This window comes from Onychomys torridus, chromosome 8, assembly GCF_903995425.1.
Source record: "Onychomys torridus chromosome 8, mOncTor1.1, whole genome shotgun sequence".
NCBI classification, from domain to species: Eukaryota; Metazoa; Chordata; class Mammalia; order Rodentia; family Cricetidae; genus Onychomys; species Onychomys torridus.
In genome coordinates this window covers 56,119,797-56,146,857 of record NC_050450.1, presented here as the reverse complement: position 1 = coordinate 56,146,857, position 27,061 = coordinate 56,119,797, and the positions used below count along the sequence as shown (strand labels likewise).

Genomic DNA, 27,061 nt, shown 5'->3' with positions numbered 1-27,061 from the left:
TCCATCCATCCATCTATCCATCCATCTATCTATCTATCTATCTATCTGTCCATCTATCTATCTGTGCTGGACATTATTTTGTCAACACAAACTAAAGTTGTCTGAGAGGAGAGAACCTCAACTGAGAAACTGCCTCCATAACATCAGGTTTTGGACAAATATACAGGATATTTTCTTAATGATTGATGGGAAAGGGCCTAGCTTATTATGGGTAGTGCCACCTCTGGCCTGGTGGTCCTAAGTGCTATAAGAAAGCAGGCTGAGCAAGCCACAAGGAGCAAGCTAGAAAGCAGTACCCTTCCATGGCCTCTGCATCAGCTCCTGCCTCAAGGTTCCCACCTGGTTTGAGTTCCTGCCTTGGCTTTCCTCAGCGGACTGTGACTTTGGATATGTAAAACAAATAAACCCTTTCCTTCCCGAGTAACTTTTGGTCATGGTGTTTCATCACAGCAGTAGTAACCCTGACTAATATACTATCTATAAATGACTCTTTAACTCCTCAAAAACATGCCTTCTATCAGATGGGTGCTATCATCTATATTAGAATTAGGGAACTGCTGTATGCTGGAGACGTAATCCCCACACTTGTGTGTTAATGGTACCTTGCAGTGCTGGCAATGGATCCCAGGGCCTCCCACATGCTAGGTAAGCAGCTTCCTACCACTCAGCTCCAGCCTCAGCTTTGTTAATGGTGTTTGGAAATAAGCCGGGCACTTTGGAGGGTAATTGAGACAGATGAGATCATGAGAGTAGGGTGTGCCCATGATGGGATTGGTAGCTTCGTAAGACAAGGGAGAGATGCCTGCTTTGTTGTGAGCCCTGAGGTCCTTGCTAGGTGCCGAGAAGACGCTAGTGTCATCTTCTAGTCGTAGAACTGTGAGCTAAACCAGTTTTTCACAGTTTGCCCAGGGTAGCGGTGCCTGGCTGTAATCCCAGCATTTGAGAGGTATAGGACAGAAAATCAGGAGTCTTAAAGTTGGTCTTGGGTCTATAGTGAGTTTGAGGCCAACAGAGCTACACAACCTGCCTCAACCGTCCTATCCCCTCACATGAGACCTACCTAAACAAAGAAACAAAAACAACACAAAACAAGAAAGAATAAGTCCCTCAGTTTGAGTATTTTATTATAGCAACAGAAAATGGACTAAGATTAAAAACTACAAAGCAAGGCAATCATTTCACTGGGTTAGGAGAATACTAGCCACCTGTGTGAACACCATCACTGTTAGAAATGCCCAACAGAAACAGTCAGAGAACACGGACTGCTCATGGCGACACAGAGGCAAAGAGGACGACTTGTCCAGGGCCCTCAAATGCCAAAGCTGGCCTGGGAGCTAGATAGGCACAGAACACGCAGATGTGTGCACAGTGCTCTAGTATAGTTTTGTGTTGGAGGCGGTTTGAAAACCCTGCCTAGTTGGAGATGAAGCTCAGTGGTGGAGTACTTGTCTAGTGTGTGTGAGGCCCTGGGTGTACTCTCCAGAACTCCAAGTATGTGAGTGGGAAGGGAAACATGTCTAAAATGACTCCTTAGGGTAGTCAAGATAAAAAAGAAAAACTGAGAAATTGAGATACAGTGCTGTCAGGCAAATTATGTTTCTGGCCTTATATGGATGCTCAGATAGTTACTAAACAGCTTTGTATTATGAGGAGTTGTGATTGGAATGGTCCCCTGACAGCCTTCTCTAGCAGTGTGGGTCTTGTGTAGCAGGGACTTCTAATTGTGTAATTGTGTCCCCTGTGTGGTGTAGAGTGGGCTGAGACTAAGGATAGCTAGGGAACCTGGAGAGCTGGTGCTGTTCATCTGGGGAGTGATAGCCTTCCAGAGGAGATTGGGGACATTGGGGTAGGCCAGGCTCTGGGGAAGGAGAGGTGAAAGATGACCCAGAAAGGTATATTAAGGGTGCAGGGATTTGGATCTGATATTTGCAGGTGTGATTAAGAATGTTGAATTAGGGTAATTAACTTGGATTATCCAGGTAGTCCCTTAGCATAATATTGAGTGTTGTTATAACAGAGGCAGAGGGAGTGTGGAGACCACAGAAGACAAAGCAGCGTAAATACAGAGCAAAGAGAGATCTGAAGATGCTGGCCCTAACGACAGAATGGTGTGGCCACAAGGCAAGCAATTCCAGCAGCCACCGAATCTGGAAGAGGCCAGGAGAAGATTCGTGCCTAGACCCTCTGGAGCGGGTGGCACCTGTCAACACCTTCCTTTTAGACTGTTGATACTGATTTTGGGTGCCATCAACCCCAGGGTGGGGTTGGGGCTGGGAGTGTGTGTGTGAGCTCTCGCTATGAGCTATGATCATCCTTCAGTTCTGCTCTCAGCACATACATACATACACCCCTTCTCAGGGATTCGGGGGAAACAGTGAGATTGAAAGAACACTGAGTAATCATAAAGGCAGTACTGAAGATCATTGCTCCACAAGGCTCAGGAAGGGACGATGTGGGCATTGTGGGTGGGCGGGGGCAGGGGTAATGGGCTTCATGTTCTGGAAGCAGCTGTGTGACATAATGTGGACAGGATGTCATCGGATTTCTTTCCTGTTTCTTTGCAGCTGCCCCCAGATGCCAGTAAGGCCTTGGAGGACCTCCGGCTGTCTGCAGCTCCTCCCTCCTTAGGCCCCAGCTTTGTGCAGAGCCACTTTCAAGCCCAGTACAGGTAAGATGGGGCGTGTTCTTAGAGTGTGCTCTCTGGGAGCTCTGCACCCTGCTTGCCCGCCCTTAACCCTGCACAACAACACAACACAATACACAAGGACCCTTCCCATTCCATTCACAGCCACAGTAGTCAGTCTCCTGTGGTCTCCGACCTTGAGGATTTCTTCTTTCCCTTCTTGGCTTCTTGGAATGGCCTTCTGCCCTCCCTGAAAGGAAAGGAGTAGCTGGAGGATGGTTCTATAGAACGGGGACGTGGGAACCAGAATATCACCAGCTGAAGTCGTACTGAAGCTGGGGAGACTCTTCCTGTTTGCTGGGCATGGCCAGAGAGCTCACTTTGAGTTAGTCATTTTGTGAGCTCCACACAGCATGGGGGATGTAGAAATCATCACATGGCCTTTCACTTCATGAAACAGGCGCCGTGGGTATTTCTATATGAGGGTATGGATGTTTTAAGAACTCTGGTGTTTAGTAAAAGATACCTGCAGCAATGAGACTTCAGAGAGGAGACCCTAGCCCCAGACTGCTTGGCCACATGTGTCTTTTCATGGGCTTTGATAGCCGATAGGATCAAATGGGTGGGAACATACTCAGCGGAGATGACTACAAGCTTCAAGGTGGGAGTGAGCACAGAGCCGACTTAAGGAAGGCCATTGGATATGGAAAACCTCTTAGGTGGGATTCCCACATCTGCGTGTTTCAAGTGTCAGTATTTAAGCTCCATTTTTTTTAAAGGCTGGACCAAAATCAAAATTGAACACGTGAATGGAATGATGATTTGACATGTGTCTGTAATATCTAATGTCATGTTAAATAGATGTGTATCCTTAAACCTTCATCATTAATTTATGGTAAAAATGTTATAAAGTCCTCCTTGTAGTTTGTTGATGTGTAATATTTAGTCATCTCTAGTGATTTCATCTATATGGTTGAACCCAGGACTTCTTGCTACCTGTGAGTTAATGCCCATTGGTCAGCCTTTCCCCGTCTCTTCTCCCTGGTCTCTGGTAACTGCCATTCTATTCTCAACTTCTGTGATAGAGTTGTTGTTGTTTTATTTTACAGTCAATGTGTATTATTTACATATGATTTGATAATACATTTTATATTTTACATACTATTAAAGTATAGTGCTTATGCTCTATATGAAATTAGAATGAGGCCATAGCTCAGTGGTAGAGTTCATGCTTGGCATGTACAAGTTCGTATTCTTGAACCAGTTGGATATGATACAAATGGATCATAAAAAACTTCGATCCAATACAACTCTATGGGTTCAATTGTCACCACCATGAGATACATACATACATAATACATACATACATACAAATAATTAGCCAATTACTTAGAAATTTTTAATTGTTTCCCAAATCACTCATCTCTTGCTATCTGAAATAAGTTCAGGGTTAATCTAAAGGTCAGACTAGGACAGGAGATGTGGCTCAGCCGTTAAGAACACTTATTGCTCTTTCAGAGGACGAGCTTGGATCCCAGCCCCCACATCAGGCAGCTTACAAACTCTCATAATTCCTGTTCCAAAGGATCCAACAACCCCTCTGGCCTCTGCAGGCATCTGCATATGCTCACATGCACAGACACATATAAATAGATTTAAAGAAAAAAAAAATCAAGGTCATCTTCTTGAACGAGTTTGATACATAGCTGCAACTCTATGAAAGAAAACATGCTTCTGGTTTTGTTTTGTGGAGGTTAAAAGAACTGAAGAGTGAGGCAGGGCTTAGGAAGCTCTCCAAACACAAGATTGTATCCTGTGGCCTGTTGCACACCCTGGCACACAGTGATCTGAAGAGGTGGGGGGATCTGAAGAGACACTGGGTAGCATAGGGAACCCCACAATGCCATGTCCAGTGGCCAGCAAATGCTGTGGGACACACTGCTTTTATCAAAACACTACCTTGATTCCTCCAGGTGAGTTCTCCAGTGATGTAAGCTGGAGTCCATGTTACACAGAAAAGACTGGGCACCAGGGTGTGGGAGCCTAGCATTATGCCTAGCAGCCTTGAGGCTGTGTGCTCCGGTACCACCACCAGCAAGCAAGGAAATGCTAACCTTCTGGTAACTTCCATCTCCTGAAATAATTTGTATCCCCAAGATCTAGCAATGAGCAGATGCCTCAGGTGAATCCATGGGTTTATCTTCCTGCTTGCCTATATTATTATTATTATTGTTATTGTTATTGTTATTGTTATTATTATTATTATTATTATTATTAAATTTTCTTTGAGGTAGTATCTTGCTATATAGCCCAGGCTGGCCTGGAACTTCTACCTCAGCTTCTCAAATGCTAAGATTATAGCTGTGAAACAACACATTTGGCTCCTGGGAAGTTTTTAAATTTAAGATGTCAGAGTCCCTCCTTACCCTCATTGAAATAGAATCCATGGCAGAAAGTCCTGGAAGTCTGGGCCTTTGAAAAGCTGCTTGTGGGCTAGTGAGATGGCTCAGGGAATAAAGGTACTTGCTGCCAAGGCTGATGGCCTGAGTTCCATGCCAGAACCCACATTGTGGAAGGAAAGGACTGACCCCCCACAGGCTCTTCTCTAACCTGACATGCATACCGTAGCATGTCCACCCACCCCCTATGAAATAAATACATGTAATTTTAAAAAATGCTATTTGTGGGTTTTAGGGGTTCAGGGAAGCTAAGCACCAGGGATAAAGAGGCCCCGGTTGAAAGTTGGTGTGCAGTGTGTTTTCCCATCCTTTGTATGCTGAGATGTGAGACTAAACTCCCCTCCTCTCCTCCCTTCCAAAGGGGAAACATAAAATGAACCATCTCACTTCAACAGTTATCCATTTAAGTTTGACACAAGGTCCCCTAAGTTGCCCATCCTGGCCTCAAACTTCTGGGCTCAGGCGCTCTTCCCTCCTCAACCCCCGCACCCAGCTCAACTATACATTTCAAATGTGCAACCCAGCACCATGTATGCTCACGGTGCTGGGTAGCCCATCATCTCTTCCTGGCTCCTGAACACTTTTATCATGCAAAGAGAAAATCTGGCACCCAGCAAGTAGTCACCTTCCACTTCCCTTTCTCCTGGCTTCTAGAAACCATCGCTTTGTGTTGTGTCTCTTTGGCTTTCCTGTTTTAGATATTTCATATCAATAGAATGGTACAATGGGTAGCCTTGTGTGTCTGGGTCTTTCTTGGTACTTGACATATTATTTTCAGGGTATCAGGGCTCTGTTTCTTTTTTACGGCTGAGTTGTATTCCACGGCATGGATGTACCACATTTTGCTTTCCTCTTATCTATTGCTAGGTAGCCTGGTTGTTTCCCCTCTGACTCTCATGAACAAGGCCGCAAGGAATGTTAGCATATAAGTTATGAGCTCAACACCTGTTTTCAATTCTTCTGCATGGAATGGCTGGGAGAGAAATGCTGTGGAAATCTAATATTTAGGTTTTCCAGGGACTATCAAGCTATTGGAGTGTGATGACGGTTCCTCTTTTTTTTTTTTTTTTGTTTATTTTTTGAGACAGGGTTTTTCTGTGTAGCTTTGCGCCTTTCTTGGATCTCACTTGGTAGTCCAGGCTGGCCTTGAACTCACAGAGATCCGCCTGCCTCTGCCTCCCGAGTGCTGGGATTAAAGGCATGCACCACACCACCTGGCTGATGGTTCCTCTTGTTCTTTGCCCTTGCAGATCTTCCTTGACATGTCCTCACTGCCTGAAACAGAGCAACACCTTCGATCCTTTCCTGTGTGTGTCTCTTCCCATCCCTTTACGCCAGACGAGGTACGTGAGTGTCTTGAGTCTTCTGGCATGCCCACTATAATTGACCTTCCCTCCTCTTTCCAGGGGACCTCTGGCCCTGCGTCGGCCACTTTTACATAGCGTTTCTCTAGAGACCAGTCCTGCAATCAGGTGACACTCAGTTATCAAATGGGTAATTGAAGAGAAAAGAGTGTCCGTTCTTTAGCTGAGGAAGGAACATGAACAGGATGCTTTTGTGTGTCCATGCTGTGTCCTGACTTAGGTCTCTGGCCCACTCAGGAGCTGGCACAGGCCCTACTTCAATCAGACAAGGGCATCATGTTGTTACCTGTTGTACCCCGAAATCCTGTTCCTTCTTTCTTTCTTTCTTTCTTTCTTTCTTTCTTTCTTTCTTTCTTTCTTTCTTTCTTTCTTTCCTTCCTTCCTTCCTTCCTTCCTTCCTTCCTTCCTTCTTTCTTTCTTTCTTTCTTTCTTTCTTTCTTTCTTTCTTTCTTTTTAATAGGTCCATTGTTTTAGGAGATTTATTCCAGAAATTCAGAGCAAACTGTTGACAAATGAATGAGTAGTTTATAGTTTATAATGGATATCATGGATAGTTTAATACTTAGAGAATAACTGAGCTAGGAAGAATGTGTTTATGAGCACTAGTATTAGTTAGCACATCTTCCTCAGTGGGCAGATGAAGGAAAAAACAACTGCATTATTCAAGGTTCTCTACCTGAAAAGGACTGGTAGAATGAATCTCTCTATGTAGGAAGAAAGTGGATTTATTAGAATGTCTCACAAACTGTGGTTTAGATAGTCCATCAATGGCTGCTACCAATGGAAATTTGAAGAATTCAGTAGCTGTTCAGTTCATGAGGCTGTGTATTTCAGCTGGTCTAAGTATACACCACAATTCTAAGGAAGTATGCTCTAATGCTGGTAAAGTGACGAGCTTGGTAGTCAGAGCTAGGGCAAGCATGGAAAACGATAGCTTCCTCCTTCAGTGTCCTTTATATATGTACACTGCCACCAGAAGGTATGATCAAGATTAAAGTTGGCTGTCCTTCTTTATAAAAGTATGGGAATTTTTTATTTCTTTCATTTTATTTTTAAAGCAGAGTCTCATTCTGTAGCTCAAGCTGGCCATCCCTCTGCCTTAGCCTCCCAAGTGCTGCGTCTATAGGTGTGAGCTACCATACTTGACTCTAGGGAAATGATTTCATGAAGGAGCAGAGAAAGAGAAGAAAGGCTTGTTTGGTACAGAAGAGAAGAAAAATGGGGTGAGCAAGCAGTGGGCTGCAGTGTCTAAATGCCAGGAACTGGCAGTGCAGCCCCTTTCCCAGAAGCCTGTGTTGCCCCCAACACAGATGGCCAGGCCAGTGTTGTGGAAAGTTGGTGAATTTGATGTGGGAGCCAGTGCTGGCGTGGAGATGGAGGTGCTTCTGCATTGTGTTCCCACCATCCTCAGTCCTGTGCCTCCTTTCTATTCCTGGGGATGTCCGCATGTTTAGGATCTAGCAGAACACAGGACCCCTTCCAAAAGCCTTGCCTCCTTTGCTCAGAACTGCTGTGCTGTCCGTACCATAAATACCATAAACAGAACTATTGTCTTAAATGGTAATGTGAGTTATACCGCCGCTGGCAACATCGGAAAATGTCGGCTGTGACTGAGGACCCCTAGTAGCAAAGTGGTTGAACAGTGACCCTGAGACAGACTTCTCAGGTTCTGATCCCAGCTTGTGGCCTGGGTAATTACCAGAGCACAGCAATCTCCCCAGGAGTGGGCTGTGGGGGCTCTGAGGGGAAGTGAAAGCAGAGATTGGCAAGGGAACTTTTCACCGAGGAGAAAGTCACCAATAGGGCTGATTTCTTCTAAAAGAAGCAGCTTGGCTGTTTTGTTTTACAAAATACAGGTTTTTTGTTTTGTTTTGTTTTTGTTTCTTGAGAGAGGGTTTCTTTGTGTATCCTTGATGTCCTAGAACTAACTCTGTAGACCACACTGGACTCAAACTCACGGAGATCCTCCTGCCCCTATCTCTCAAGTGCCCGGATTAAAGGCATGTGCCACCACTGCCTGGCCTTTTTTTCCCCCTGAGACAGGGTTTCTCTGTGTAGCACCTTTCCTGGAACTCCCTTTGGAGACCAGGCTGGCCTCGAACTCACAGAGATCCTCCTGCCTCTGCCTCCCAGGAGTGCTGGGATTAAAGGCATGTGCCACCACCGCCCAGCCAGCTGTTTAACTGTTACAGTCAGAGGGTCAGAGATCTATGAGGTTTGATTTCCACTCCCCCCCCCCCAAAAACCCTTTTCTGTCCAACCCTCTGAAAAGCAGTCTGGGAGATTTGGCTCTTTTCTGCCACCTACTGGAAGGGCACCTAACGTGCAGGGACCCAACTCACAAATTGTGTTTAAGCGCCAAGCCTGTCCTGGTGGTCCGCCGTGTTGGTGACTATTTCTGTCAGTCCTTTAAGGATTCTGGGTCCCTTTCTGTTTTTCAGGTTCCTGAGTGTCACTCTGGTCTTCCCCTCTAAGAGCCAGCGGTTCCTGCGGGTTGGGCTGGCGGTGCCGATCCTCAGCACAGTGGCGGCCTTGAGGAAGATGGTTGCGGAGGAAGGAGGCGTCCCTGCAGAGGAGGTGTGCTGGGCCTGGCCACTGGATGACAGAACGCTGACTGGGCCAGCTGCCCAGACGAATGTGTGGTTCCCAGATGACTCTAGCATGACTCACTCACTAGCTTCTGTTTGATTAGTTGTCCCCTGGGGATTTGTGGTGACCCGGCCTTGACTTCTCCCTTCCCTGCATTAGTAATTGCTAAGGGAGACCGCAACAGGACACTTTGCCGTTCAGAAGGTGATGGTGATTGTGGTGCAGCTAGCCAGTCATACTCACTAAGTGTGGGATGTGGTCTTACGTTGTGTGTGCCCTCCATCCCTCCCTCCCTCCCTCCCGCTCTCCTTCCTGAGATAGAGTCTCCCTATATGGTTCTGGCTAGCCTGGAACTTCTGTAGACAGTTCGGAGTGGCTTTACATTTGTAGCCACCCTTCTGCCTCAGTCTCCCCAGTGCTGAGATACTAGGCATGCACCACTGTGCTCAGCGGACCCCAGGAGTTAATCCTATCCACTCTTGTAAAGGACATATTACAAAGGTCTTCATCTGGGAAGTGAGGACAAGGGTTCAGGGGGGTAAAGTGAATTGTCCAAGGTCATACAAACAAGTAGGTGGCTAATCTGGGATCTGAGTGGTTTTTGCTTTTCCACTTCTGATGATATCAGCCAGGTACTGAAGGGCCGTGGAGCTCACTCCGAAGCCCAGGCTGGCCTCATACTCATGGCAATTTTCTTCCCTCCGCCTCCTGAGTGCTGGCTGTTACATGTGTGAGCTGCCACACTTGGCTTGATTTTGCTTTCTAAGGAGTCCTGGTGATGAACTGGCTTTACTGTGCCTGGAGGAGCCCTGTGACATAGTGGGATAAAAAGTGATTAAATGGTGGCGCACGCCTTTAATCCCAGCACTTGGGAGGCAGAGGCAGGTGGATCTCTGTGAGTTCGAGGCCAGCCTGGTGGACAGAGCGAGTTCCAGGACAGCCTCCAAAGCTACATAGAGAAACCCTGTCTGGAAAAACAAACAAACAAAAAAGTGATCCAGGGACAAGCAGCGTGGCAAGATGAGAGAGTGCATGAGTTTCCAGTTGCTATGACCAATATATGGAAAAGGCAACTTTCAGGAGGTGTTTATTTCAGCTCACTGTTTCAGGGGGACAGCCTGTCGAGGTGGGGAAGGCATGGTGGTACCATTGTGAGCTCACATTGCTGTATGCAGTTAGGAAGCAGAGAGAGTCAAGGCTGATGCTCAGTTTGCCGCCTTTGCATTCAGTCTGGCCCCCGGCCATAGAATGGTGCTGCTTACCTTCCTCACAGCCTTTTGTCTCCAGTTAAACCTTTCTAGAAACACATTCATGGGCACTGGCAGGTATGCTTCTGTTCTCCAGCTCCCTGACTCGGGTCCTGCAAGTGGTTGATCAGCCTTCTGTTCCTTTAACTATAAAATGAAAAATTTATGCCTCCCAGGTAACCTGGTAGAACCTTTTGAAATGAACAAACAAAACCACACATGTAACCTTTTTGCTAAGTAATAATGCACATACAACAAAGTGTACATATCTTAAGGTTGTGGTTGTCTGTATATTTGTATAACCACTCTAGTTACCAAGGCTTCCATCGCTCCACTGGCTCCCTCCTACCCCTACCTGAGTAGTCCTAACCTCCATCTCTACCTGTAGCATTTTTATGAAGCTCTCACACAGGGGAACATTATGCGCGTTTTCCTTGTACACTCTAAAGTGGAGCTAACGCGATGATGGCTCAGAGGGTCATGGTGCTTGCCACCAAGCCTGAAGACCTGAGTTCGATCCCTAGAGCCTACATGGAAGAAGGAGAGAACTGACTCTGGAAAGTTGCCTTCTGACTTTTAAACACATGCCATGGTTTGCACACAACAGCTTCCCCCCCGCCCCCTGCAGGGTGTGTGTGTGTGTGTGTGTGTGTGTGTGTGTGTGTGTGTGTGTGTATTTGAAAGAGAGAGAGGGAGAGCACATTTGGATGAGCTGACAGTAATGAAAAGATCAAAGGGACAATGTGGTAGGGGCAAAGGTTGAGCAGCAGGACTGTCAGGAATGTGAAGCATCGGATGCATTTGTGAGGGGGATGAACTCACAAGGTGTCAGTACAGGACGGACAGTATGATTGGAACTTAAACATCCCTCCTGAAGTTTTGATTTCTTTGATTGGCATGCTTGTCTATGGGGATGGAAGTGTCTGGGTGTATTTATTCTATGGCTTGTGATTGGGGATACATAAATGAATTTATATTTTATTTACCAAAAGCCAGTATGACTAACGAGCAAAGCCTAATGTTAAAACTTCTTGAAACAACACAAAGATCTTGGTATGCTTTGATTCCCTTAGACCTTTTTGATTTAGATATTATTGCAGATTGTAGCCAGGTATTGGTGGCTCATGCCTATAACCCAAGGATTGAGAGGATTGCTGCAGATTGCAGGCCAGGCCAGCCAGGGATATGTACTTGTCTTGACTTTGACCCCCTCAAAAATAAGTTATCACAGATAGTAAAATAGTAGCTGTTATTGTTCTATGTTATAATATTTTCTCTCTCCCCCTACTTGTGGTTAAATATAGTTTCATTGGGTCATATGGTTTGAATGGACAGTGAAGATTTAAACTTAATGTGTACTATTTTCTTCTTTTTGAGAAAGGGTTTCTCTGTGTAGTTTTGGTGCCTGTCCTGGATCTTGCTCTGTAGACCAGGCTGGCCTCGAACTCACGGAGATCCACCTGGCTCTGCCTCCCGAGTGCTGGGATTAAAGGCATGCACCACCACTGCCCGGCGGATTAGTTTCCTTTTTTACAACTCAAATTTTTCTTCTGATTCAGCTTTTTTTTCTTTTAAGCCTGAAATATATCTTTTATAAGAGAACTTCCCCAGCCAGTATGTCTCAAATGGACTCTGTGAGATGTGTATATTGAGGTGGTTTCTGGAGCAGCCAGGTTTCTTTCCTGTAGTGTAAAAACCAGCTCCTTCTTCCTGTGCTTCATGAATATGTTTTTCAGGCATGACATTATGTGAGAAAATCACACCATTTCGAGCCCCTCTTAATGGAACACTGTTTATGGAAAACACTTTTTATTTATCCAGATGTGTTTTTATTCTATTTGTGCTGTGGTAGGTTAGCTAGGTATAAAACTTTCTATTTAAAAAAAAATTTGTGTGTTTGCAGTTAAGATGTCTTTGATTAATCTAATTATTATATTTGCTATATTTTCTGATTTAAAATATGTAGGTACTTGAAAGGAAAAGAGAAATGAGTTTTAAGACTCTGAGTTATTTATTTTTAATTTTATGTTTATTTAATGTGCGTGTGTGTGTGTGTGTGTGTGTGTGTGTGTGTGTGTGTGTGTGTGTGTAAGTATGCACACATGTGGAGTCCAGAGGACAACTTGCAGGAGTCAGTTCTCTCCTTCTGTGGGTTCCAAGGATCAAACAGTTCATCAGGCTTGGCGACAAGTACCTTTCCCCACTGAGCCATCTCTCTGGCCCTGTTTTTGAATTCTTATCAGTTGGATTCCTTTTGAGAAAATGATCCTTCTCATTTCAGGTGATCTTGGTTGAACTGTATCCCAATGGATTCCAGCGGTCATTCTTTGATGAAGAGGACCTGAATACCATTGCAGAGGGTGATAATGTGTATGCTTTCCAAGTCCCTCCCTCACCTGGTCCTGGGACACTCTCAGGTACAGTAGTGCGTGGGATAATTTGTTTTGTATGAGTTATGGGTTTGAGAGGGTCTTCTCAGGGTGCTGAGGCTACAAACCGTTAGCTTTAACCCTTCGAATCCTTAGGCTCATTTCCTCTGTAATTTGATCTACACAGATGATGGATGTTAAAATCTCAGTGCGTACTAGAATTACTGGGATGGTTACTTAAAGCAGACTTCTGGACCCCTTATTCAGAGTTTCTGATTTAAAGACCTCCCAGCAAGCTGGAGAATCTGCATGTCACTCAATCATGTTTCCCGAAGATGCTGAATATGCAGGTCCAGGGACCACACTGAGAATCACTGCTTAGCAGGAGGTGCTGGTGTTATCTTTGTTTCAGGACTGTTATAATTCACAGTCCTTATCTGGAGTCAGATTCCTACCTAAGACAGACAGACAGACAGACAGACAGACACACAGACACACACACACACACACACACACACACACACACACACACACACTACTGTTGTTAACAGTTCTCACTTCCTAATGCTTGTAATTTTCCAGAACCTCTGACTGTTGAATAGCATCATTTTTTTTTCTTTTTTAGCTGACTTTCATTGTACATCAGTGTACATTTTAGCACAATTAGCCAATTTAGAAGACTCTGTTGCAGCATGCAGTGGCTCCTACTTACCTGCAGATTTTTTTTTTTGAAGTTTCTGTTACCTGCACCCCCATGCTCTGAAAAGATTAAAAGAATAATTTTGGAAATATCCATTGTTAATATGTGCATTTGTTTTGTGATACTGGAGAATCAAACCCAGGGATTTATACATGCTAGTCGAGTACTTGCACTATCACTGAGGTATGCCCCAGCCTCACAATTGATGGATATTAAATATCCTTGATGATAGTAACTTGTTATCATTATTTTATTTTATCACTTTTTGTTATTATTCTCTTACTGTACCTAATTTACAAATGATTATTTATCATAGGTAAAAATGGTAGGAAAAAGCATAGTATTTGTAGGGTTGGTAATATGATGGTAACTGCCACACCTCAGATGAATCCTGTGCTCTGAGCCCACGTCCTTAGATAGCCTAGGCAATGAGCTGTGGGAAGCAGATGTTTTGATGTTCTCAGAGTCAACAGGAGAATTCTGGGCTGTGTAATCTGGAACAAAACACTGATTGACCTTGACTGTTCTACAACCCAGGGAAATAAGCCCTAACTTCAAATTCAATCATGGCTAACACATATTTTCCTTGAAAAAAAAAATCAGTATTTCAGAATTGATTGGAACAAGAGGCTAGCCCAGGCCCTTTCCTTTGTCCCTGTTAGTGGATGCTCTAAGGTTCTCTTGGATGAACACATAAAAGCAACCTGAGTAATTTTGGGGTATTTTCCAGGTTGCTTTTGCAAATTGCTAATTAAGCCCAGACCCATCTTTTGAAATTACTGGCTGACTACAACTACCAAATCCTATCATGTGTGTATGAATTGTGTGATCCAGGTGCTAAGCGACCCGGTGCTGAGAGCCTCTCCATCTCCCCTCAGAGCTTTGTCTGAATAGATGCCCTGGTGTCATTTTCTCCTCCAGCTCCTCAGTCTGGTCCCTCAGTGTCACCTCGCCTGGCCGTCCATGAGAGCCAGCGCTTCTCCAAGCCTCTGCACAGTGAGAGGTTGCTCATCCTCTTCTGTAACCTGGTTGGGTCAGGGCAGCAGGCAAGCAGGTATGTGAGTCTGTTTTCTTGTGCTACGCGGGGTTTATAGACCTGTGCTTGGCATTCCCTCCTCCCTCCCTCTCTTCTTCCCGCTCTCTCTTTCTTCATCTCAAATAGCCTAGGCTGGCCTCAAACTCACTACGTAACCAAGACTGGCTTAGAACTCTCGGTCTTCACGTCTCAGTCCCTCCAGTGCTGGGATTGGAGGGGGTAGACCACTCCCCTGGGCTCTATACTTGGATTCTATCTAGGGTAATTTTAACTCGATAAAATAAGTATTTTTCCCAGTGTTAATAATGAGATGAGAGCATGGTGCTTCTGAGCAAGAGGATTAGCTGTAATTGCCTCAAGCAGATGGCCGTCACCATCCTTAATTAAGCATCAGAGGTTTCCTGCTAATTGCAGGAGCGGTTTTGATTTCCCCACACCACTACTACTTCATATCATGTCATGAGAGCTAGCAGCCACTGCCCAGTGCGGAAAACCAGCTACAAGAGGCAAGTGAGGCATGGCCGTGCACACCTGTAATCTTAGTTCGTCAAGAGGCTGAGGCAGGAGGATTGTGAGTCCAGCCTATGCTATATGGCAAGTTACGAGCCAGTCTGGGCTGCATAGTAGACCCATTACTGGGGAGCAAAAGGGTGGGAGAAGTTAAGGAAGTAAAAACCCCCACTGTTTGTAGTTTGGTAGTCTGTCTAGAAGACATGAACTGGAAACTAATTCAAACTAATTAAAGTGTTCAGGAAAGTGATTGGTTATATTATAAAGATTTAAAAAAAATAGACAGCTTTCTAATATAATCAGACAAAGTGTTTTAAAGGAGATTGTGACTGTTTGGGGTGATGGCTAGTATCCTGATTTGATCATTCTGCAAATATATGCATATATTGAAACACTGCATTGTGCTCTATACAGATGTATATTTACCATCCACCAACTAAAAAGGCAAATAAAATGCTTGAAGAATTCTGGGGGCTGGAGAGATGCTCAGTGGTTAAGAGCACTTGCTGCTCTTGAAGAGGACCCAGTTTGGTTCCCAGCACCGCCTGGTGGCTCACAACCATTCATAACTCCACTTCAAGGGGATGAGAGAGGGAGGGAGGGAGGGAGGGAGGGAGAAAGAGAGAGAGAATGAATGAATGAATGAATGAATGAATGAATGAATGAATTCTGGTATGGCTCAGTGATATTGGGTGTGCTTAGCATGTACAAGGCCTCCAGCACTACATAAGTAATACAAAACAAAACAAAAACAAGGTGAAATTCTAAGTGAGATAGGTTTACTAAGGTTGATAAAATAGTTCCAAAGTTTATCTGGGATCATAAGGTGATAGGAATAGCCAGGAAATATTGGGGGACAGGTGAGAGATAGCGACAGCCACAAGAACACTGATTGTGGATTTTAGAGATTAGGATCTTTCTATGTAGCCCAGGCTGTTCTGGCACTCCCTGTGTAGCTCAGGCTGGCCCCAAACTTATGATCCTTCTGCCTCAGTCTCCTAGCTCCTAGAAACATAGGTGTGTAGTGTGATATACAGCTCAGTAAAGTCTTAATTGTTAAAATATTATGATAGGGGTAAAAGAATATGAAAATAATCAACAAAACCAAATAGGCCAAAGTATCTTTAGGTATTTATTCTTTGGTAAAATGACATATATTTCATAGTCCTAGGGATGGATGCATTATCTAATATAATTATATAATTAGCAAATCACTTCTTTTTATTTGAAATTATTCTTTCCTCTTGCCATAAATTTGTACATATAAATTCTATATTAATTAAAAAGTTAGCCACAGTGGGTTGGGGATTTAGCTCAGTGGTAGAGTGCTGGCCTAGCAAGCACAAGGCCCTGGGTTCGATCCTCTGCTCAAAAAAAAAAAAAAGGTAGCCACAGAAAAATTGCCATAAACTACCTGACAAGCAGTGTAGGAGGCATGCTGGCCCTCCTCTGATGGAGTTCCTTTCTCAACAAAGCAAACAAAACTGAAAACCAACAGGATATTTCTGTCTTTGAGCAGAAGAGGCTCTTCTTTGAAACACATAAAATAAGGGACCAAGAAGGAGGAGATGTAAGTTTCAAACAAATTTAACATTTTAATCTGAAACCAAATGTAAAAACTTAAAGGTGAAAGAAAAGGGGTGAACGTACATGTGCTTTGTGAGAGGTGAAGGATTCACACATCACAGGAAACCTAGCTGTCACTCGAATGAGATAATGTAGTTCATAGTAAAACGAGTCCACAGAAGTACATGCATAGGGTAAAAGATTCAGTGTCATTGGCAGTGAGAGAAGCCTCACTGCGCTGGCAAGATTATATTCCTAGCCCTTTGGATTGCTAAGGAAATCTGGACTACTCATTCTGAACAAGAATAAAGGCACTTATGGGACAAGATGATAAAAACAAAACAAGACACCCAGCTCTTTGTCCAGGGACCTGAACAAAGGCATTTGCTTTCCCAGTGGGCTGACATGGCTTTTTTTTGTAGGGCATTTTGGTGGTAAGTAGCATTGGCTTTGCCTTTCTACTTATAGAGCCTCCTTCCTGGAAGAACAACTGGTCACATATAGCTGAGGGTCTGTGCCTAGGCTATGTAGTTCCTGCTGTAAAGCAGCATTGTTTAAACCGTAACCAACTGGAAGCAACTCAAACTGAATAACCACACAGGATAGGTTGATGATGAGCTGATCTGTCCATTCAGTGGCTGCACAGTGCCCTTCCCTATCCAGACAGGTCCCCTCATTGGTGCTCAGTTTTAGCAATGTTGATTCATCAGTTTTGCATTATCTGGTTGGATCTTCCCACAGCCGGGGTGCCTGTGGCAGAGCAGGGGCCTGTGGGTACATCCTGTGCTCACTTACAAGCCCACTGCTGGACATTCAGTGGCTTGGGAGATGGGAAACTTCAGAGTAATGAGAATATTCCTGAGATAAGACAGTGTGTCATATAGATGCTTTGCTCTGGTTCCCACACCCCCTTCCCCTGCTCTTTGCTGTGGGAGCCCATCCCTTGGAACAGTCTGCAAGGCAGCTTATGTGTGTAATAGATATAAGCACCTGGCAACTCCATGTGGTGCTTGGCTCTTAACTGTTCACTAATCCATTGGAGAGGAACCAGAGCTAAGCAAACATACATGGCTCTTGTTGGATTTTCCTCTGCGGAAATAACTTATTTCCTTGGATTTTCAGGTTTGGGCCACCGTTCCTGATACGGGAAGACAGAACGATCTCCTGGGCCCAGCTGCAACAGTGTATTCTCAGCAAGGTTCGGTGCCTCATGAGGAGTGAGGTCGCTGCACAGGTCTGTGTGTGTAAGTTCAAGAGTGTGTGCGTTTGTGTGTGTGTGTGTGTGTGTGTGTGTGTGTGTGTGTGTGTGTATGTGTATGTGTATGTGTGTGTGATTTTGTGTGCAAGGAAGTTACCATTTTTATGGCTTGTGAAATAAATAGTAATAAATGAAGAGTAGCATTTGTGTTATTATTCTCAATTTTGTGTTTTCATGGCTTTTCATAGCTTTTGTTAGGGGCACATAGTAAGTTGTAGCTTATACATATAGATCAAAATTTGAAGATACTTGTTAAAATTTCCTTTTCTCCTCTCCTTCCCCAACCTCTTTTTTTTTCTCTTTCTTTCTTTCTTTCTTTCTTTCTTTCTTTCTTTCTTTCTTTCTTTCTTTCTTTCTTTCTTTCTTTCTTTCTTTCTTTCTTGTTTGTTTTGAGACAGGGTTTCTCTGTAGCTTTGGAGGCTGTTCTGGATCTCACTCTGTAGACCAGGCTGGCCTGGAACTCACAGAGATCCACCTGCCTCTGCCTCCTGAGTGCTGGGATTACAGGCGTGTGCCACCACCGCCCGGCCTCCAACCTTCTCTCTTAAGATGAGGTCTTGCTCTGCAGTCCAGGTTGGCCTTGAATTTGTGACTGCCCTCCTGCCTCAACCTCCCCAAGTGCTGGGGTTACAGGCACCAGTTACCACACTTGGATTGAGATAGAATTTCTTTTTTTGTTTGTTTGATTTTATTTTTAAAAAATTACGATTCCATTTCTTTCTTTATTTACTTATTATGTGTGTGCGTGTGTGTGCCTGTTCATGCCATGATGCACATGTGTGGGTCAGAGGGCTCCTGTGGGAATTGTATCTCTTCTGCCATGATGTGCATCTGGGGGGGAATTGAACTCAGGTTGTCAGGCTTGGCAGCCAGTATCATTGCCTATTAAACCACCTGGCCAGCCCCCGAGATGTAATTTCTGTGGAAAATGAGTGGTTGATCATGATGATGATGTCCTCGAGTGAAAATCTAGATGATAAAATAATTTCTTTTTAAGAAACCGAGTTGAAAAACTCAAGGAAAAAATACTTTCTTGTCTTGTTCCAAAAATTTAAGGAAGTTTAAAACTCATTGACTTCCACCATAAAACCATTATTTTTTTCATTTCTGTGCCATGAGCTGCTCTGGCAGGGAAGGTATTGGGATCTTCAGGGTTGCATCACTTGTCTTGAGAATCTTATTTCAGAAACTGTTTAATTTTCTTTCAAGGGGGTTATACCAAACTATTTCATAGATAGTCTGTCACAATGGCTATTTCTTTCTATCAAAGATAGCCCTATACATTTGATTTAAGGTTCATACCAAAAAGCAACTTGTTAAAGACCTTCACTATATTTGTCCAAACTTTTATGTCTAAAGGATTTTGTTCGCTGTACTGCAGAGCCTGAATTAGAAGCTAGATTCTCCATAAGTAGGTCAGGCTATCTAGTAATAGTGGTAACTTATCCCCCAGACTGTGTGCTGGGGACTGTTAAAAGGGGATGAAACCACTTTCATGTGAGCATTTATTTCAGCTGCCTCCTCCTTCCCCACCTGTCCTTGCTCCTTACCTTGTCACAGGCATATACTTTGCTCCTGTGTCCTTACAGTGTTAGGAACTAATCAAACCATTTGTGAGGCCAGCTGAATTCAAGTGCAGACAGCCTCAGCCTGGCCCTGGATACTTTTCCTTGTTGGTAAATGTTCAGCTGGGCATGATCTGCTCTAGGAATCATGTGCTCAGAATGGTTACGAGGCTCTCAGGATAGCCCTCCTACTTAACTTATACTCTGCTTTAAAATTTGTATTTATTTACTTATGTATATGTGTGTGCCTCCTTATCTGTATGTACACCACATATGTGCACTGCCTGGGGAGGCCAGAAGAGGGAGTCTTATCCCTTGAACTGGAGTTCTAGGTAGTTGTGAGCTGTCTCACGTGGGTGCTGAGAACTGAATCTGGATCCTATGCAAGGGCAGCAAGTGCTCTTAATCACCGAGCCATCTCTCCAGCTCTATCCTTAATTCTTTTGATACTGTATTAAAGATTGGCTCTGGGAGGCAATAATATGAAAAAGATCTATTCAGAGTTCTCAAAATGGAGCTGAAGAGATTAAGCATAGTGAACATACATGGAAGGCTCTAAAATGAATCTGCTTAGCCTAGAATAGAGGACAGGAAAGTGTTCCTTGCAAAAGTGAACCATTTGCTGGAGAGAATTGATTTGCATGAATTATGAAGAAAAAGACTTATCACTGCAGAAACATTTTTTTTTTTTTATGGTCACCATATAAACTTGGGTGTGTGAGCCCAGCACTACTGCTTTATGCAGGGTTGGCTGCCTCCACATGGATTGTGGGATCTGGCTAATGGATAGCCTCCCTGTGCAAACAGCAAGGCTCAGTCAGTTAGGAGTGACAGAGGAAAACTTTGTGTCTCCCAGATTGAAATTAACATTCTTAGAATGTGTACACCCTTCCATGGCCAACCTGAATCAAAGCCCCTGAGGTTAGCAGGCTCCCAGCCATTGATTTGGTCTTGTCAAAACCATAGATCAACTACACACTGTACATTTATTGTTGGAGGATATGTGAAGGTTTTTGTTTTTGTTGTTGTTGTTTTGTTTTTTGTCTTTTGATCATAGTCTAGGAACTGAGCAAATTCCCTTGAAGTTCACTGTCTAGACCAGTGGTTCTCAACTTTCTTAATGCTGTGGCCCCTGAATACAGTTCCTCATGTTGTGGTGACCCCCAACCATAAAAAATGTTTTCATTGATACTTTATCACTGTAATTTTGTGACTGTTACACATTATAATGTAAATATCTGATATGCAGGTGGTCTTAAGCGACCTCTGTGAAAGTGTCAGTCAACACCCAAAGGGGCCAGGCCCCACAGGTTGAAAACCATTGGTCTAGGCTCTTGTGCTAGTCAGTGTCACATCACTGCATTTAAATCCCACAGAAACTGGCTCATGAAGAAGAAAGGCTTATATACCTCAGAATATTGGGGATTCACAGTCATGGCACTTGCATGGATTCAGATGCCATGAGAATGACAGGTGGTGACATGTGGTGGCAGGAACATTTATGGAACAAAACTGTCACATCTCAAGTGCAGCATGGGATGGGGGAGTTGGACATTCTGAAGTTCCCTTTGGATGCCCCAATAACCTAAGGACCTCTCACAAGACTTTACCTTCTAATTAGCTGCTGTATAGACCAAATGTTCAGTGAAGACAATTAAATAGCATTCAACCAGAGCGACCCTCTACAGCATGACTCTAGCTTATCCCTGGCCCTGACTGTCCTTACACATGACTGCTGCCACAGCCACAGGAGCCCCTCACAACTGTCTCAATGTGTTTTGGACCTTTTGGTCTTCTGAGGTGCTGGCCGTTACTCTTTCCTGGAATTATAAAGCTTTCCTTCTCTTCTCTTGCAAACCTTACCCATGATTTTAAGTAAAGATGTCTGTCATCAGCTTTAATTTCGAAGGAAATTTTAGTTTTTTACTCATTCTTGAGCCAAGTTCTTGAGTGACAGCTTTAAAAACTATATTTCCTTTATTTGAATGAAGACTGTGTTGATTTTTTTGGCAAAATATATAAGTTAACCATTCATAAGTATATGTTAATTGCATCTGCCATGCTATGTAACTATTATTACCATACTCACAGTTTTTAAAACAATCCTCCTACAAAAACTCTATACCCATTTAATAGCAGACAGAATACCCTACTCCCTCCCAACTAGCCCTGTATACCTATGGCATATGTTCGATTCCCCCCCCCCACCATCCAGTGTGCCTGAGATGGACCCCAGGGCCTTGCACACAATGGAGCTTTCTCAAGCTTAGAAGTAGTTCAGGCTGGAGGTAAGGGTGATGAATTGCTAACATAGGTGGTACATTTCTTGCTTCTTTAATAGTTCTATTATGATTTGTGTGTGTGTGTGTGTGTGTGTGTGTGTGTGTATGTATACATGTGTGTACATGTGAGTGCCAGACCCAGAGCCTGCTTAGAATGTGCTCTACCACCAAACTACATCTCCATTCTGCTCCTTCATTTGTAAGCCTGGCTGAAATTGAGTTGTGCCTATCTACCGCATTTCACGAATTCATTTATCTGTTACCAATATGTGAGTTGTTCCCATCTTTTGACTATAGGGAACAATGTTGGAACCATGAGCACCCAAACATCTCTTGAAGTCTCCTGCTTAGAGTGGTTTTAGGAGTAAAGTTAATGGATGGGATGGTAGTGAGTACCACTGTGTGAGAAACTCAGAGTTGATTTCCACAGCACTGTTTTACATTCTCACCAACCATGCATGTGGATTCTGATTTCTCCACATCCTTGCCAACACATACTCCTCTCTCCTTGTAAAATTAGAATATAGTTAGAAATATAGTTGTTATGGCGGGTTTAAGTGACAGCTCATTATGGTCTTGGTTCACTGGTTATTTATAAATGGTAGTAACCATCTTCTATTGTGCTTCTGTTATCTGCACGTGTTTGGAGGAGCATGTATTCAGGCCACTTTTGAATTGGGTTATTTGTTCCACTGGCTTTTTTGAGGCACCTATAATGCAGCCATATCTCTGTAAGACTTGCTTCAATTTCAGAAATGCTAGAATATTATAGCATGTGTATATGAACTTGTTTTTACACAGCTGTCTCACTGTGGTGATGATAATCATGTCCATTAGAAAGGTTGAACTACATATCAATAATTAATTAAAAATAGATCTTGCTTTCCACTTACTGTATCAGTATCTGCTCCAGTTAGACACTTGTTTTTACATATGCTGTGTTCATTGTATGAGGGTTGTGTTCAGTATAGCAAGCATGGCATTAGATTACTATATTAAGAGACTGACTGAATCTTCAAAACAGTAGAGCCTTTAGCTCTCCATTTTAAATACCAGCTATTAAGAGACTATTCAAAATACTATGGGGAAAAAGTGCTTGCTCTTTTATTCATTTATATGTCACAGAGTCAGTTGCTCAGCAGAGGAACTATGTGATGAACTGTCGCCTCTGGTTTTGTCATGGCAGGACCTGGGGACTCTGTTCTCCATCCGGGTTGTGGGGCTCTCCTTGGCCTGCAGCTACTTATCTCCACAGGACAGCCGGCCCCTCTGTCACTGGGCAGTTGACAGGTAAGGGAAGGGATGGCTCATGCTCTTCCTGAGCGAGGCTTACTAAAGAAGACTACAGAACAATGCAATTACTGACAATACTAGCTATTCTTGATCGTTTCCTCTCTAGTACCAGCCACCTCGTTGGGTCCTTAGACACATTTTGCTCCTTTTTTCTTGCTTTTGAACCCTGTGTCCAAGAAGGGCCACTTCAGAGATGAGGGAGCAATGAGATTGATTACTAGAGATCGACTTGTTCATCTCTATACAGCTGGTGAGTGGAGAAGCCTGAGTTTGCACCCAGATTGATTTAACAGATACACCATGTGGTGCAGGTAGTTAGGTCATGCTGCAGACCCCAGTGGGAATGAGTGCCCCCTTTGGAGTGGGTGAGAATGCTACAACTGAATAATTGGTCCTAAACTGTAAAGGGTTGTGGACTACAGCTGGGGGCTAAAGCCACTATGGCTGACTCTCCTGTGCCTCTGACTTCATGATGCTCCACATGTCCGTTCAATAGCGTGTCACAGTGCAGCCTTGTTTAGATTTCTTCAGGGCTGGCACAATATCCACAGTGTGATTTTGCTCTCTACATCAGTAATCTGATACCTTTACTGATATTCCCATGGAACTCAGTCCACAGTAAGGGTCTCTGGTTTCCTGACTTGGTCAGATTGAGGTGTTAAGTCTAGAATGTGGAGGTAGACCAGAAGGCTCCCCAGAATACCCTCTTTATACCCTCCTTAGCTGGTAAGTTAGGAAGAGAGGAGCCATGTCAGACAGGACCTACTTTGGTCTGATGGGAAGAAGGGCCCCAAGTGACATTTGGTGTTGGAGATGACAGTTATATTCTTCAGCATGTGCTCTACAGGCTGGAACCAGCCTCTAGTGAGTTGTTACCAGGCCATGTCAGGGACTTGAGAGGAAGCACCTAAGTACATGAAATCAGTTGGACAAAGTCATGCAAAAAAACTCTATTGAAAATAAGGGATGGAAGCTGGACTTGGCATGTGCACTCTTACCAAGTGTGTGCAATCTCATCTCACTTCGTGTCTTCTGTGAGTCCGGAACTTTCTATTGAATCATCTTGGTGACAGGCTTGTCACAAATCCTAAACAGTATTTTTGGTGTGTACTTGGCATCTACTTATGCCTGCTCTTCTTGATTCAGGATAAAACTTCCTACCCTCCACTTTCGTCCTTCACTTCTCCTGCCTTTTCTGAAATGGATGGAGCCCCAGAAGCTGGGAGGGGCTGTAGTTTGATTCACTGAGATTTTCTACACATTGGAGGGTTTAGAAGCCTTTGAGTGGTGTGGGTGGGTTTCCAGGGATCCTTCTGCATTGTTGTTGGGGGGGATGTTAGTTCTCCTGGGGTGCCATCAGTCCTGGCTCTTTGTGTAAAATGCTCATTTGGGTGTTTGTGATGCTGCCAGGAACACCTTGAGGGAAGGAAAGATTTACTCTGCCTCATGATTTCAGTCCATGGCCGCCTCTGCTGTTCTGGGGCCTGTGGTGAGGCAGAGCATTGCATACTCAAGGAACTTCTTTACCTCGTGTTTGCCAGGAAACAGAGAGAAATACGGGATGAAATTAGAGATGAGCTACACCAGTGACCCCACTCCCTGTGACCTACTCTAGCTAAGTTCCCCTTTTAAAGAATAATGTCACTAGCTGTGGGAGACATGTCATATTCAAATCTTGGCAATGTGTAACTTCCCTGTAGATACTCAAAAGTTGGCTGGGCCTTCAGTGGAACAGTTAATTGTGTCCTAGTAGCTGGAAGGACGCAGCTCCTACCTAGAACTCCCACCTCCTGAGAGTATCAGTAGAGGGCATTAAGGGGTAGGTAAAGAACTAAGGCCTTCAGCAGACTTAGAGCCCTTCAGTGTGTTTTTAGTCAGTTCAGGGTCTTTCTGTCTGGAACATTTCTCCAGGGAGGAGTGGGAAGCTGAGTGCGGAGCCTGAGAACTGTGGGAAGGAAGTTCTGTTTTCTGACAGGTTTCCTCATTCTCTCCTCAGGGCTTTGCACCTTAGGAGGCCAGGAGGCCCTCCTCATGTCAAGCTGGCTGTGGAGTGGGATAGCTCTGTCATGGAGCGGTGAGTTAATGGAATTTTACTCCTACGGAGCTGGGCTAGGGCATGCCTCTGCCCACAAACCTTTCCGGGACCTAGTTTCCCCTAGCTAGAGTGTAAGATCCTGCACACACACCTTTAATATGATGGACCTCATTCCTCTGAGAGAACTTAAGAGTTGTCTGTAAATAGATACAGTGGGCATGGTGACTGTGGTGGGGGTCGGTGGGGTGTTAGGAGTGGTAAAAGCTCATGTAACCCCAGCCTGGGCCATGCACTACTTAGAACACTTATTTCCTGGGAGTTATTGGTTTTGTCTCTGTCACACTCTATGTGGGAAGACTATGAATTTATCACTACCATTGCCCAGAGGTTGAAACTGAGATGCACTGAGGTTAAGCGATGCATACGTCACATGGCTCATACACACAGCTGGGATTTGAACCCAGGCTGGCTGGCTTGAATCTAGGTTCATCACTCTACTTGGCTATCTGTCATGGCTCCTCAGCACATCAGCCAGACTCTGTAAGAGGACATATTTCAATCCATCGAGTACTTATTCATCTCTTGCCAGGTACCCTGACTGGTGCTAAGTTGAGTAAGCATATAATTTGGTCCTTTGAGGAGCTGGTGGGGGATGCAGGTGATTCTCTAAGAGTGAGTTTCAAAGTCAGGGGTGCAGGAGATTTCAGGAACCCACAGGAAGGGTAGCTTTGCCTGTCCAGTGCCCGGCCTGGGTTTTCTGTGTGTGGAGTTAGGTCCTTCTGGGAGGGAGAGCTCTGAATGCTGTGCCCTCTCCTTCCAAACAGCCTGTTTGGGAGCCTCCAGGAGGAGCGGGTCCAGGATGCAGACAGTGTGTGGCGGCAGCAGCAGGCACACCAGCAGCCCAGCTGTACCCTGGATGAATGTTTTCAGTCCTATACCAAGGAGGAACAGGTCCTGCCCTGGGTTCCACTCCCCGGCTGGGAGGGGGGCTGGCTGCCTTGTACCGGGTTGGTTGTGCCCTGGGGTGGCCTTACAGTCCCGATGGCTTCCTTTCCAGCTGGCTCAGGATGATGCATGGAAGTGCCCTCACTGCCAAGTCCTCCAGCAAGGTGTGGTAAAGCTGAGTTTGTGGACCCTGCCTGACATCCTGATCATCCATCTGAAACGGTTCTGTCAGGTGGGAGAGAGAAGGAACAAACTCTCCACACTGGTGAAGTTCCCACTGTCTGGGCTCAACATGGCTCCCCATGTAGCACGGAGGAGCACCAACTCCAAGGCAGGGCCTGGACCCTGGTCCTCCTGGAAGCAGCCGATCTGCCTGCCCACCACCTACCCAATGGACTTCCTCTATGACTTGTATGCGGTCTGCAACCACCATGGGAGTCTGCAAGGTGGGCATTACACAGGTGAGCCTTGCCATGCCTCTCTGTGGGCATCAGCCATGGCTACGTGACTTGGCTGTAGCCAGAGCCTCAAGATGTTCCCCTGCACTGGTGCTTCTTGAAGGCCAGCACTCTCCCCATTCACCGTGGTTGGTTTGCCACACCACTGCACACAGGAGAAAAGAGAGACGGTGTCTAGTCCTCTGGGAAGCTGGTGTTGACTTGGGAAGATGGTTGCACTGTGATGTTGGTAACTACTTGTATTTTCAGGCACATCAAATATAGGAGGGTAAGTACCATAACCAAGATGTGATGTTTGCCTTCCTATATGATTCAACATGGAGAGTCTTACTTACCGGGTTTTGCATCCCTTTATTCTGTGGGGTGCTTTTCATTTCTTTCTAGTCACGTGGGGAAATGTAGAAGCAGTAGTCAACGGGAGAGAAACAAAAGGCCAGGCAATTCCCTCAGTGTTTTAAAGTTGGCCCTCTAAGTATTCTCAGACATAGCGTGACTGACCCATGGCATTCCTTCTAGCCCATCTTGGCGGTCACAGAAGCCTGAAGGAGAGCTGTTGGCAGCAGTGGTTTAGTCCAGTGGGTACACAGTTGTGATGGCAGATCCCTGGGAGCCTCGGGAGAGGTGTGGGATGTGCTCTCTGATGGCAGGAACATGGCTGGTGCAGTGTCCTCGGAGAGAAAGAGAGAAACAAGGAGCTCGTGGGTGAGCGGAGGAAGGCTGCGGGATGGGTCTTGGCTGATCATGTGAAGGTGATAGTGGGCG

General features: G+C 44.7%; 1 protein-coding gene across 2 annotated transcripts in view; it reads left to right on the top strand.

Moving 5' to 3' along the window:
- Positions 1-27,061, top strand: part of Usp43 (ubiquitin specific peptidase 43) — a 61,892-nt gene that overhangs the window by 17,296 nt on the left and 17,535 nt on the right. Inside the window, exons 3-12 of one of the 2 annotated variants that reach the window (XM_036197062.1) lie at positions 2,565-2,668; positions 6,333-6,425; positions 8,888-9,023; positions 12,564-12,699; positions 14,273-14,405; positions 17,586-17,697; positions 22,755-22,858; positions 24,858-24,935; positions 25,721-25,847; positions 25,954-26,287. In XM_036197062.1, the coding sequence (XP_036052955.1) occupies positions 2,565-2,668; positions 6,333-6,425; positions 8,888-9,023; positions 12,564-12,699; positions 14,273-14,405; positions 17,586-17,697; positions 22,755-22,858; positions 24,858-24,935; positions 25,721-25,847; positions 25,954-26,287 (1,357 nt within the window). Of the gene's footprint in view, positions 1-2,564; positions 2,669-6,332; positions 6,426-8,887; positions 9,024-12,563; positions 12,700-14,272; positions 14,406-17,585; positions 17,698-22,754; positions 22,859-24,857; positions 24,936-25,720; positions 25,848-25,953; positions 26,303-27,061 lie in introns of both variants that reach the window. The other variant, XM_036197061.1, reaches the window with a different exon arrangement.